Source organism: Lissotriton vulgaris, chromosome 4_1 (genome assembly GCF_964263255.1).
Source record: "Lissotriton vulgaris chromosome 4_1, aLisVul1.2, whole genome shotgun sequence".
Classification (NCBI taxonomy): Eukaryota; Metazoa; Chordata; class Amphibia; order Caudata; family Salamandridae; genus Lissotriton; species Lissotriton vulgaris.
The window spans coordinates 1,941,253,865-1,941,266,753 of NC_141691.1; the positions used below are offsets into that span (position 1 = coordinate 1,941,253,865).

Consider the following 12,889-nt stretch of genomic DNA (forward strand, 5'->3'; position numbering starts at 1 on the left):
AAATACATCCTAAATCTATATATATTTCCTTCCTTATACACATATACCTTCCATGTACTTATGTATTTTTATATTTATTGCTTTACTCATAATTCAGCATCTCCAGTACACTACCCTATATTACACCCTATAGCTCTCCCAATATAACCTCTATATATACACCTTCCATTTACTTATGTATCTTCAGATTTATTACTTTACTCCTAATTCAGCATCTCCAATACACTACCCTATAAATCACCCTATACCTCGCTCAATAAATCCTCTACCTTCTCTCTCTGACTCATCCCAAACCTCATTCTACTACTCTCTCCAATGCACAATCCAATTTCTTACCGTATAGCGCTCTCAATATATTATCTACATCCAATCTCTGACTCATCCCAACCCCCATTCTACTACTATGTTCCCTCAAAGTAACCCTTTCTAGACTCTTCCCTACTCTACTGCTCCTTGCATTGTCTCAACCCTCTTTCACTATTCGGATCTCCCAAACAAGCCTTTCTAAACCCTCCCCTCATGTATCCCCTCTAGACTCATTCGATTCCTCATCTTTATCCCTAGTCCACTTCTAGAGATTTTTCCCGTCTATTGCTCCTTTACTCATCTCAAAACTCCTCCTACAGCAATTATCTCCAAATAAACACTTTGTAGATCCTTCCCTCTTCTATACTTCCACTATCATTTTCAATCCAACTAACAGACTCACATGTCCACTGCTCAAATTAATTTCATATTTCCCTATACTAATTCACCACTATTTCTTTTTGGGTTATGAAGTAGGGTGCTAGTCGCTGGAAAGAAATTCAACACCTCATCAGGGGTAGTAAGTGCTATATAAATGCAACTACAATTACAATTATGATTATTAATATCAAGAATAGCACATTATTGCACAATTCTGTGGCTAAACCTTTAGATACAGTATGAGATGCTAGTGGCATCTGGGTTTATGTCACTGCTAAAATGAAATAAGTGATGAATCGGCATCACTGACTCACCTGAACGCCAGGGGGTCCCAGGAATCCTTGTTCGCCTTGAATGCCCTGCAGTCCCTGTAAGGTATAAAGTTGCAATAACTTATGATTATCATGAAAAAAAAAATTTTCGTGGTGTGTAATGGGAAGGCTTCACTGTGAAATGTGGTCTGCGGTAGCTGTAAGTCACTTCACTTAACACAGACCAGCATACCTTACATGACCAGTATGAAAACGTGACCAGAAGTTATGGTAGGTAAGATACAGGAGACAGCCGAGAAATTCATCCTGGCGTGTCTGAACTTGAAGGTCGAGGAGAATGTTTTCAAGGGATTTCAAATATAGAAAAAATAATGGAATCTTTTGCAGGTATGTAGAGGTATGAGCTAGCCAGAGAGTGCTGAGCAGAAGCACAAGACCTTAAGGTATATTTTTAAGAATATTAACAAAGACACAGAGGGGTTATGATGATATGGTATGATGATATGGTATGATATGGTGTGTCTTCCATTCTTAGTGAAGAATAGGAGCTAGGAATAGGAATAGGAGTGTGGCTACCTAATGAGCAAAGGCATAATGTTTTGTGAAGAGGCGGGTCTCAAGGATGAAGGAATAAGGGGGCATATTATCAAGGGGGTTTATCTCCGCTTTTTAGGCTCTTAAAGCCAAGAAAGCGGAGATAAAATTATCTCCCTATTACCTAGCTGTCGCTAACACCAGTTAGCGACAGCTAGAAGGAGATAGCGACCATCTTGGGCCCCACTTTGCATGTCAGTGATATTTATCACTAATGACATGCAAAGTGGGCGTGCCAAGATGTTAGCGACTGAAAACAGTCGCTAACATCGCTATTTCCTATTACCAACTTTTAGAGATATTCGCGCTAAGCGCGAATATCTCCAAAAGCTAACACCTGCCCTGAGCAGTTCTTAGCCATGTTATCCAATGGGAGGTGGATAACATGGCTAAGAGCATTAGCTTGCTAATGCATGAATATCGCTGACTTTTCAGCGATATTCATGCATTGCGGCCGATTTTTATCGCATTTGCGATAAACCTTGGTAATACCAAGGTTTATCTGCGATAAAAATCGCCGCAGCTCAGCGTTAATTTTTTCACGCTAACCAAGCAATAGCGATAATTATCGCTATTGCTTGGTAATATGCCCCAATGTTTTCTGAATACATTTGTTTGCCATTCCTCCTGTAGATTAGGGGATTATGTTTTGTGAAGAGGTGATTCTTCCGGTTCTCCTGAAGAGTAAGGCGCTAGGTGATACAATAAACTGTGAAGAAATGGTCTTCCATTCTTTCTGATTCTTTCTGACAAGGAGGGTGGGTGTCTATTGTGTGAGATGATAATGGTCTCCCAACAGAGTGTGTTCTCTTCCTCTGAAGAAACATGACAGAAGGTACTATAGTGCAAGGGGTGAATACTTTTGATGGGATGTGTCTCTGTTATCTCTCACCTATCTCCACAGTTTTAGGTAACCATCATAACAATAGTGTGTCCATCCTAAATGCCCATCCTCTCTGAAGTTCTGATAAAAAAACACATTTTCTTGCTACAAGAGTCATAGCTACTTTAATGTAGTGTCAGTTCCTTACGCCTTTACTAAATCAGAATTAAAGAGTTGTAGAGGGGCAAGACATGGTCCTCAGGACTCCACTGAAGTATATTTATTTATTTTTGGAGTTTTATATAGCACTGGCTGGACCCGAGGGTATCAGAGCGCATCACAACATATACAATAATATGCAGATAGACGGTACAGTTAGGTGGTAGAACAAGAGGATTCTAGCCAGGAAATGAACGAACACCCAAGGGAAGGGTCAAAAGGGGGAGGAGGGTGCAGGTCAAACCAGTTGAGCATCCGAGCGGATTCATTGTTCAATCCGGGCGGGAGTAAAAAAAAAAAAAAAGTATAAGATTTCTTGTTCCGAGTCAGATGTCTTCAGTCTCCCAGTTAAAGGTACGGTGGAGGGCCGGCAGAGGTACTTCCTTGTCTCTTATCGGTTTATTCTAGAGCAGTCGAGGAAGAGGACTTTGAGTAGGTTCTTGAATTTTGGAAACGAGGGGGTCATTCTGATGTGAGGGGTATGGTATTCCAGATTTTGGTGGCGTTTCCGGCAAATGATTTGGCTGCTGTTTTTTGCTTACGGGTTTTCAGTGGGATGAGTAGCAGAGTGTTGGAGCTCCTGAGGTTTCTGGACTGGCCGGCCCTTTTGAGTTTGTTGGCCAAGTATTCTGGTTTGCCGGTGTGCAGGGCTTTGTGCGTGAGACAGGCTGTTCTGAAGCTGGCTCGCAACTCAATTGGGAGCCATTTAAGTTCTCTGAGAGTGGGAAAGATGATTTCAAATTTCCTGGTACCAGTGACCATCCTAGCAGCTGCATTGAAGGTTGTCTTCAGGGGGGGTGAGGTGTGATTTTGCAGTTCCAGTCAGGGCTGCAATCCCATAGTCAATTCAGGAGAGCACCAGTGCTTTGGTGGCTTGTTGAAGGTCTTTGGGTGGGAGGAAAGGTTTCATTTTGTAAAGTAATTTCAGGTTGAGAAAAGCACTTTTAGTGGATCTTGAAATGAGTTTTCTCATGTCCAATTTTGGGTCTAGGGTGGTCCCTAGAGATTTTACCGAATCCACCAGGATGAGGTTACAATAGAGGGCGTCAATGGCTTTGAGCCATTCTTCAATTTGGGGGTTTTCGTCTTTGTTGGAGATGAGGAGTAATTCCGTTTTCTCTTGGTTCAGTTTCAGGTGATTACTTGAGAGCCAGTGTTGAACCTCCTTGAGCGTGGCGTTAAGTCTCTGGATGTCGTCAATAGAAGTGGTTTCCTAATAAAGCTGCGTGTCGTCAGCATATAAGTGAAAGGGGATGTTGGATTTCCTGAGTAGAGTGGTGCGGGGTTCAATGTAGATGTTGAAAAGCTGAGGAGAGAGCACTGATCCTTGTGGAACACCCCTGATGACGGGGTGGAGGTCGGACTCGAAGTTTTTAATTTTTATTCTTTGTGAGCGGTTGTGGAGAAAGGAGGACAACCAGTGGAGGACCGTCTCTTGAAGACCAACCTTTTCTTGTAGAAACTTGATGAGCATTTTGTGATCAATTGTATCGATTGCAGTCGATAAGTCTAGAAGGATGAGAAGTCAGCATTGATCCGAGTCAAGTGACTTGAGTAGGTCGTCAATGACATTGAGGATTCGGTACTGCAGCCCTTTCTGAGACCCGATTGATGGGGATTTAGAAGATTGATGTTATTCAAGTGTTGGGTCAGCTGAGGGAGTACAGATCTTTCCAGGATTTTGGACAGAAAAGGTAGGTTTGATACAGGTCTGAAGTTGTTTAGATCCTCAGTGTCTAGCCCTGGCTTTTTTAGCAGAGGCGTGACTTGGCCTACTTTAAGGCAGTCCGGTTTGATTCCAGAGCTCAGTGAGCTGTTAATGATCTTGCACAATAGCGGGGCCAGGACAAGCTTCCGGTCTTTGGCAGGTGCGGGGGTATCTGTTCCAGAGCGTGTGATGAGGGTTTAGCATTGGAGATTAATTTGACTATCTCTTCCTCTTGGATGGGAATGAAGGAGGACCAATGTTTGTGCGGAATTAAGGAAGCACTGTCTTGAGTTTTGGACTGTTTGTTCTCGATGGAAGTGATGAGGTTTGAGCCAAGTGAGAAATCTATCTTAGCGATTTCATTGAAAAAGCTGGCGAAGTTGTCGCATCGTTCTTTGGATGCCTATGTTGATGATGTCATGGGCTTGGAGGTTTGATTCCTGGTGATATTGAAAAGCTCTTTGGGTCGGTTTTAAGCAGTGTCTAGCGCAGAGCAGAAGAAAGCTGTCTTTTTTTGTTCTTAATGTGCTTTTTGTAAGACGTGGGGGCTGCTTGGAGTTGTTCTCGATGGAGGGCGGAGGGATTGTTCCTCCAAATCCTTTCTGCCGCTCTTAGATGTCTTCTTTCTTCATTGATGTCAGTGCTGAACCATGATCTGGATGGGAATGTTCCTGGATTTTTTTTTTTCAAGGGGGCAAGGTGGTCCAGGGTGAGCCTCATATTGAAGTTGTAAAGAGAAGTGAGTTCGGTAGTTGAGAGGTGATCAGTGATCTTGGGAAGGAGCAAGCTGATTCCTTCTTCTCGAGGGATCTGGGCTGTGTTCCTGACCCATTTGGGAGGGTCTGCTTGGGGTGTTGAGTTAGGCCTGCATGGTTGATATGAAAAAGAACTATGTGGTGGTTAGACCAGTCTACGGGAAGGATGTGGTCGATGAGGATTGCATTGCTTTCGGCAATAATTGCGTTGAGGATTGCTCCTCTGTGATGAGTTTCTTCCAAGCAGTGTTGTGTCAGATTGTTTTCTAGTAGTAGGTTGTTTAAGGTTTGGATGAGCGGGTTGTTTGTTTCATTCCATCTTAGATTGAGGTCGCCCAGGATTATGTTGTTGGCGCAGTGGGCAATTAAGTCGGAAAGGTGAACCCCGAATTCGGAGGCGTTGCCTGAGAGGTGGTACAAAAGATGGCAAAGTGTAGGCCTGGTATCGTGAGGTTTAATGTTGACTGAGAGACATTCAAAGGAGCTGTACAGACAGGAGGTAATTTCCGTGATGGAGATGTTGTTCCTGTGGAGGATTGCTATGCCCCCCCCTTTTCCCTTGCCTGTCTTTGTTTATCATTGTGAATCCGGAAGGTACCAGCATTTCCATGCTGGGGTAGGAGAGAATGTTGAGCCAGGTCTCTGTGATGAATGCTATGTCTATATCCTGTGAGAGGATGGCTTCTGCTAGTTCAGTTGCATGTTAATAGGCAGATCTACAGTTAAGGAGCATGCAGTTTATGGGAGGCTCTTCTTTGCTCCTGTTCTCAGAGGATTGGGCTCTAGGTAGGGCGATAAGGTGGCTAGTGGTCTAGGGTCTCTCAAAGAGGGGTGTTCTCTTCTAAATCCCGTAATTACATGGATCGTGGATTTGGGGGAGGAATTCGCATGGGGGTCGTAGGATGAGGCTAGGTGTGCCACTTCCTGAGAGGAGAGTGAGGTAGTTGCTCTTCTAGTTCTTTCATATCGATTATCAATTCCCTGTCTGTTGGACCAGGATCGGGATCTGGGGGGGCAAGGGGCTCGTTGAAGCGTGGTATCTTGTCATGTTTGGGTTGGGTGAGAATAGGTTGAACGGTGGGTGTCTGGATGGGCTTTCGGGTCCTGGCCAGATTGGATAGGGTTTCGTTCAGGCCTCGGATCAGGATTTCGAGCTGAGTTTCCAGGAGGAGGAGGCAATGCGTCATGTTATACAAGGAGGGAAGGAGAGTATCTGGTGCAGCATTACCTTTGGGGGAGGGGGGATTTTCCACGGGAGGATGTCTGGGGCAGCATAGCCTTTGGGTGATGGGGGTGAGTCCCTGTCGTGATGGATGTTGAAGGAGGAGTGAGTGTCCCAGTCATGATGATTAATATGGGAGGAGCTGCCTGGTTTGATTATGGTAGGGCTCTCGGGCAGAGAGAGTGCTGACTCCTGCCGGTCAGCTCTCGTGTGGCGTGAAGATAGGGAGGGGCTGAGGGGAGGCTGCGCTTGAGGGAAGTGCTCGATCCTGGATTTAAGGAAGGGAAGGGAGGGCGGGCAAGGGTGGGCGGGTTGACTACCAGAGGGGGTGTGATCGTTATTTGGAGGTGCTGAGTTGCAGTAGGTGCCTAGGGATGGAGAAGAGGGAGATATCGCAGAGGATGAGAGGGAGATCTGGTGCTTCACCTGTCATGAAAGGCTCACTGGGAGGAGGGATGGGATCAATCCAGTTTGAGAGGTGATCACGAGGGATTTTTTTAGTGAGAGGAAGAGGGAGTCGAAGACCTCAAGGTTAATGCTCTTAGCCTGTATTAGGACTGTGACATTTGTGTAGATGGTTATGGAGGTATTACCGTTCGTTGTCTGGTTGTTCGGGAGAGAGGTCGTTAGTTTGCGGCTGTGGGATGTAATGGTAGTTTTGGAGATGATGAGATGTGTGTTAAGAATGATGGTCCAGTCGTCGGGTCTTTCAGTGTGGAAGATTAAGTCCATTTTTATCTGCTCTCTAGAGGAGCAGTGGTAAGTGTCTACGAATAGTGTCTCGGGGTGTTGTCTGATCAGTCTATGTTTGAAGTGTTTCTTTGCTTTACTAGAGAGGTAGGGGGGAAAGTGATTGAGAAGGAGTTCGGTCCATGGGGTATCAGGTAGTTGGGTATTCGTGGGGCGGCAGTCAGTTGCGTGTCCGGTGGCATTTTGACTGTGTTGTGAGGGAGGCAGCTTCTCTCCGGTGGGTAATAGGCTGGAATGTTGTGTGGAGAGGAAAGTGCTGTCAGGTCAGGAGGGGGTGAATGAGAGTGAGGTGTATTGCCTCTCAGGAGGGAGGTAGCAGAGGGCGTGGTTGCGTGCAGAGAAGGGATTCTCTGGGGGGTAGGTGTCAGACTGATCTCTTCGTACTGGGTCTGTATCGATGGGGGTAATCACTATAGATGATAGTAGCACTTCTGTCTCACTGGGGTCGTGGATCGGAGAATAAGGTCCTGGGTAGGCGATGTGAGGGGGGTGCCTACAGTGCCCTAAGGGACCAAGGCCACGTTGGAGGGGCAGTGAATCAAGCCTTTCTAGTGCTCGGTCCTTGTTTGGACCCTAGTAAACTAATAGGGGCTACTGACTCTGCCTACACGGACCTTTGAATCCTTGTTGCGGTTTTATGGAAAATCGTGGTTGTCGGAGGACTTTTTGTGGCCTTGTCTGTGGTCACTTTCTGAGTTTGTTTAGCGGTCATTCCATTGTCGGGCACCAGGGACTCTTGACATGATCTCTTCTGGGGCTCTGCTCCCGTCTCAGTGTAGCCCGGGTCCTTCAATGGTCTCTGGTGACTCGCTTCACTCGGTATGTGAGGCTTCCCGTGCCCGGGGTTTTCAAGTGGTCCTGTTTCTGGTTAGTTCCCTCAGTGGATTATGAGATTGGCTGCCATTGCCCAGTCAGGCATCGGGGGCTACTCATGTGTAGAGTCCTGGGGCACTGCTCCCGCTTCGGGCCGGGTTCTGCAGCGTTGCGGGTCTCAAATGACCACTCGAGGTACTTTCTTGAGGATCCAGTAGTCAGAGATGATTTTGATGCCTTATAACGAGCTTCTTTCGATTCTGGCAGCCATGATTAGATCAGGCAGCAGGGGCTGAACTCGGAGTGACTGTGTGCAAGCTCAGGCCGTTTTCAGTCTCAGGTCATGCGGCCATTACAGGGTCAGGCATCTGGGGGCTCCTGCTCCGTTGCTTTCCGGGGCTCTGCAGCCGACTGGAGGCAGCCCAGCCACCCTAAGGGTCTCAAATGACTCCTTGAGGTACTTTCTTGAGGATCCAGTAGTCAGAGAAGATTTTGATGCCTTATGCCGAGCTGCTTTTGATTCTGGCGGCCATTATTAGAACAGGCGGCAGGGGCTGAACTCGGAGGGACTACTTGTGTGAGAAAGATCGTGAAAACAATCTCAGTATCAATGAAGAATACTAAATACTTTATGCACATAGTTGCTGTGTCACGTATCAAACAAGGCAAGCGAGGGAAGTTGGAGCATCGCTGACCTGTGTGCAAGCTCCGGCTATTTCCAGTCTCAGTTCATACGGTCATTGCAGTGTCAGGCATCCTGCCACGTTATTTTCCAGGGCTCTGTAGCCGTCTCGGGCTGCCCGGTCTCCCTTCTGATCGTCATTGACCTACTTCACTTCTCATGGGAAGGATCCGGGTGTTAAGGGATCTCCCGTGGTCCTAGGGCTGGCTGGGACCTTCTGTATGTCCGTGACTGGTGGCCATTACCCAGTCTGGCGACGCGGCTCGGTTGATCAACTCGGTGTCTCGCCTCGGGAGTCCTAACCATCATGGTTTCCCGCGTTACGCCAGACTCAAATGGAGGTCTCCTTCTTTCGTCTCGATTGCGGTGGGGGTTTCGAGGACCCCTTGGAATGGCTTTGGCACGAGAGCACAGATCCCACTCCAGCAGGTTCCCTCTCGTCACTGGATCCTTGTCTTGGGTCTGTGTCTTCGATTTAGGTAATCCCAGTGAGTGAATCGCAGCGTTTATCGTCAGGGGGAGGAGGGTACTGCTGGGTCGATCCGGTCAAGACTTACACACTTTAGTGATCCCAGACCTGGAGCTCAACCCTGCAGCTCCTTCCCTGTGGTCACTATTGTCCCCTCTGGCATTTTAGTATGTTAACGTTGATTGGACTTTATTTTGAAGAAAGGAACCATGCTCTCAATTAAACCTTTTTATTGCTCCCTGCATTTGTTGGTCGGCCTGGTACAAATTCTGCATGAATGTAGTGTCCTGCATTGTCACCAGGATGTTCGGACAGGGTCCATGGCTTCTCCTACATCTGCAACGAGTATGTAATGCTGTGAGATTTCCCTGGCTGGATGTGTTCAATATCTATCAGTTAGTTGCCAGCAAGGGTGGAGAAGGAAATCAATGCTGATGGTTAAATGAGTGTTAAATTGCATGCCTTTTCTAAAGTTATGGAATAACTCATTAATAAAGATAACATCCTCAGCACAGTCATTTAATTAATCCTGTCCTTGTAATATAACTCCTTTCTTCATGAGAATGTAGATATGAGCACAGATTGCACTTGCTTTACAGCTTGTAATGACTCCATTTGGAGATGCCACACTGACAGCCATCCCAACATGCTAACTGAGGGTTTCATCTCTACCAGTCAATCAGAAGCCTATGGTCCGGATACCACAATCTACTCACTTCTCATCTGCCTGGCAGATCTTTCCACTGAGTGTGTTTCTCTGGAGTTCATTACCGCTGCGCCTATACTGTAAAACTGACAAAACTAATTTAAAAAGAGAACCAAAGAACCCACCATCCATACAAGGACTCAAAACTACTGAACAGATCCTTTAATTACCTCTCTGCCCCTCGTGCTCATCCTGGCATAAGAGGTGTCCCACTGCGGGAGGCAGGCCCTTCAAGCCCAAGACCTCCATTTCCTAAAACTTTTTTTTATTTAAACCCCTTCCTTTCTTTAGCAGACATGAAATCTCCCTTACATTCAGGACATGCTAATATTTGCCTGTCTTTACTTGAAGACAAGTCTTTTGGCTGTAACTCTATCTCTTCTTTGCTTTCCTTGTAGGGAGCGCTGCTCTGTGTGGCTCAGTTCCTGTTTTAGGAGGATATTGCTATGCAGTCTCTCGTTTATTTACTAACTTATTTAAGTTCTCTTTTGCCTCTGGGAACTAGTAAGTATTGCCCCTTTTTTAATACAGTTCGAATTTGCAGTGCATATGTGCTGTAAGGACCAAAGGGCTGCTGGGTTGTGGGACTTTTCTGTTGATCCAGGTTGCTGTGGTGTCACTTCACTATTGAGACTCAAAGAGGGATTCTTATCTCACATTTTCAGGTAAGGGCCTGGTTCATTGCGGTGCTGCTATGTGTTCTTTTTCCTCGGAATAAGAGACCAAAGCCCCACTCCTTATCACAAACACTCTGAGAAAGGATGCCACAGTTGCCCCACAGAACACCCCTTTCAATTCACAGAGGTCTTAACCATGGGCATTGACATCTCCTTAAAGAAATCCCTATCGTCAGAGAAAACTTTTAAAGGGGTAGAGGTATGGGATATACTACTGAATGTATGAGAGGCAGTCCTACTCCTCTGCCAGACACCGAGGACCTCATTTATGAAAAGTGACGCATCCCTGCGTGAAAATAGCGATGCGTCACTTTTCATTGCACCCTCCTTGCGACACCAATGGTGCGTCATATTTACAGTATGACACATCATTGCTCAAGGAGTTACAGACAGTCAATATTTCTGACGTATCTTTATGGCGCAAAAGTGACGCATTGCTGGAGTGTGTTTGCAAAAGTGAAGCAACTCCAGCAATGTGTCCTTTCACATGGGGCAAGCCCCATGTGACAGGGCGTGCATCAGTATTACGCCTGCTGTGAGGCAGGTGCAAGATTTTGACGCAACAGCATCCTAAAAGTGGCGCAGTAAAATCTCATAGATTTCACTGCGTCACTTCTACGACCCTTCCTTGCGTCAATACGCCCCCCTTGCATACATTATACCTGGCGCAGGCCTGCGTCAGTCATATACCTGCTGTGAGCCATGCGTAAGAAATTGACGCATTTGCGTCCTAGAAGTGATGCAGTGCACAGGTATGATGTAGCGAAGGGGTTTACAAAGTGACGCATCTACTTAGATGCGTCACTTTGTAAATATGGTGCAACAAGGCATATTTTTACGTTGCTGGTGCGTCACAAAAAGTGATGCACCGGCGGCGTAAAAGTGACGCACGGCCTCATAAATGAGGCCCTCCGAATTCTTGGCTAATCAGGTCTTTTGTGCTACGCCAGGTAGGAGGTCACCTTTAATTTATACCTGGGTTCAGATTGTTTCATTACAATGTGTATTGGACATTATGAGTACAGCACATTCAATCATTTCTTTCAGGTAGCTCATCTCCTTATTTCAGTCTGACTCCTCACCCAAAGGATCCTTTGAAACAGACTGCCAGGTTGTTGAGAACCTCATCCAGAAGGATCTAATTTTCTCCAGTGTCTCCAGCAGAGCAAGATTTAATGGTTTACTCAATACTATATTTGATCCCCACACCATCTGGAGTCTACAATCCCCAGGTATGTGAATTCTATGTAAAGACTAACGTTTTGGATGGAAATCTTCTGGAAATCATTTCTGCTATTTCTCCAGAAGATTTCTTGACCTCAACACCCCCATAAAGGATTCTAATCAGGAGTTCATTTGTTTTACTGTTCAAGTGACTATGTTTACTTCTAACCCCTTCCATCCAGTCTCAAACCCACCCCTTGAATTTTCAGAAAAGAGTTCCCTCCCATGGTGGCCATCTTCCATCAGGAAGGATTTCGGGCTCCCTCTTTATAAAAGGCAATTCAGGACACTCATCATGTCAGTTATGTGAAGAATGATCTCGATTCGATCCAAAACAAAGAAATGTAAATATTCTGCCAAGTCAGAGGCTGAATTTAACAGAAGACCTTCCAAATTCATCCTTTAAAAAGATTTTCCTTCCTCCCCATGTGGCTCAGAAGTTGCAGTTTCACCTCCACCATGAGCATCTACTGGTCTGTGGCCTCAGGTTCAAAGGTATATGGCAGCATCAGATTTTTTCATCCCTTGAGTGATTTTCCACATGATCCATCTGGTTCAACACATCTTACTTTGTTGAACACCCCTACAGACTCAAAATCTCATCCCTCACCTTCAGTGGTGACTTCTCCCCCGCTCCCGTCTCTCACCTCCAGTGGTGGCTTCTCCCCCGCAGCCTCTCAGGAGAGATGGATCTAACTCCCCTGCATCTTCATTCTTCACTATGCATGCCAAGCTCAAGAGGTGGGGTCAGCCTTCTTCTTGCAAGGTCTGTGATCCCAGAGGAAAGCCGCTCTTTCATTGCACTATAGGGAATAGCTGCAATCTATAGGGCCATGTTGCATTCTGGTCCCTCGCTATCATGACGTGTCAAAGAGTTACTCTTTTATTATTACTTCTATGGCAAACTTCAGACTTTTGTGAGGTTTTCAAATATTTTCAGGAGGAATTTCTATATTAGCAAATTCCATTTGCGAGGTTAAGTTCTTCAAGTCCTAATTCTGTGAGTTAGGGCAGGGAATGTACTACTGCAAATTACTTTTTGCAAAACAAATTTGCATACTGCGTGCTAAACCCTTCATGGCTGTAGCCTGATGTGTTAGATTGTCAATCTCAGAGTAGTTTATCTTGAGTAAATTAGAGTATTGTGATGATATATAGCTGGGGGACACTGTGACAATTGAGCATGTAACATCTTACCTAGACATACTCTTAAAAAAATGAGGATTGAACGTGTTTGGAAAGTCAATATATAACCATTTAATTCAAATAAAGGGTGCAAACATTAGGA

The 12,889-nt window shown here is 45.7% G+C and overlaps 1 protein-coding gene across 1 annotated transcript in view; it reads right to left on the bottom strand.

Moving 5' to 3' along the window:
* The window catches only part of COL22A1 (collagen type XXII alpha 1 chain), a 994,625-nt gene that overhangs the window by 161,194 nt on the left and 820,542 nt on the right, over positions 1 to 12,889 (bottom strand). Inside the window, exon 35 of the mRNA XM_086966258.1 lies at positions 1,002 to 1,055. Within this exon, the coding sequence (XP_086822384.1) occupies positions 1,002 to 1,055 (54 nt within the window). The remainder of the gene's footprint in view (positions 1 to 1,001; positions 1,056 to 12,889) is intronic.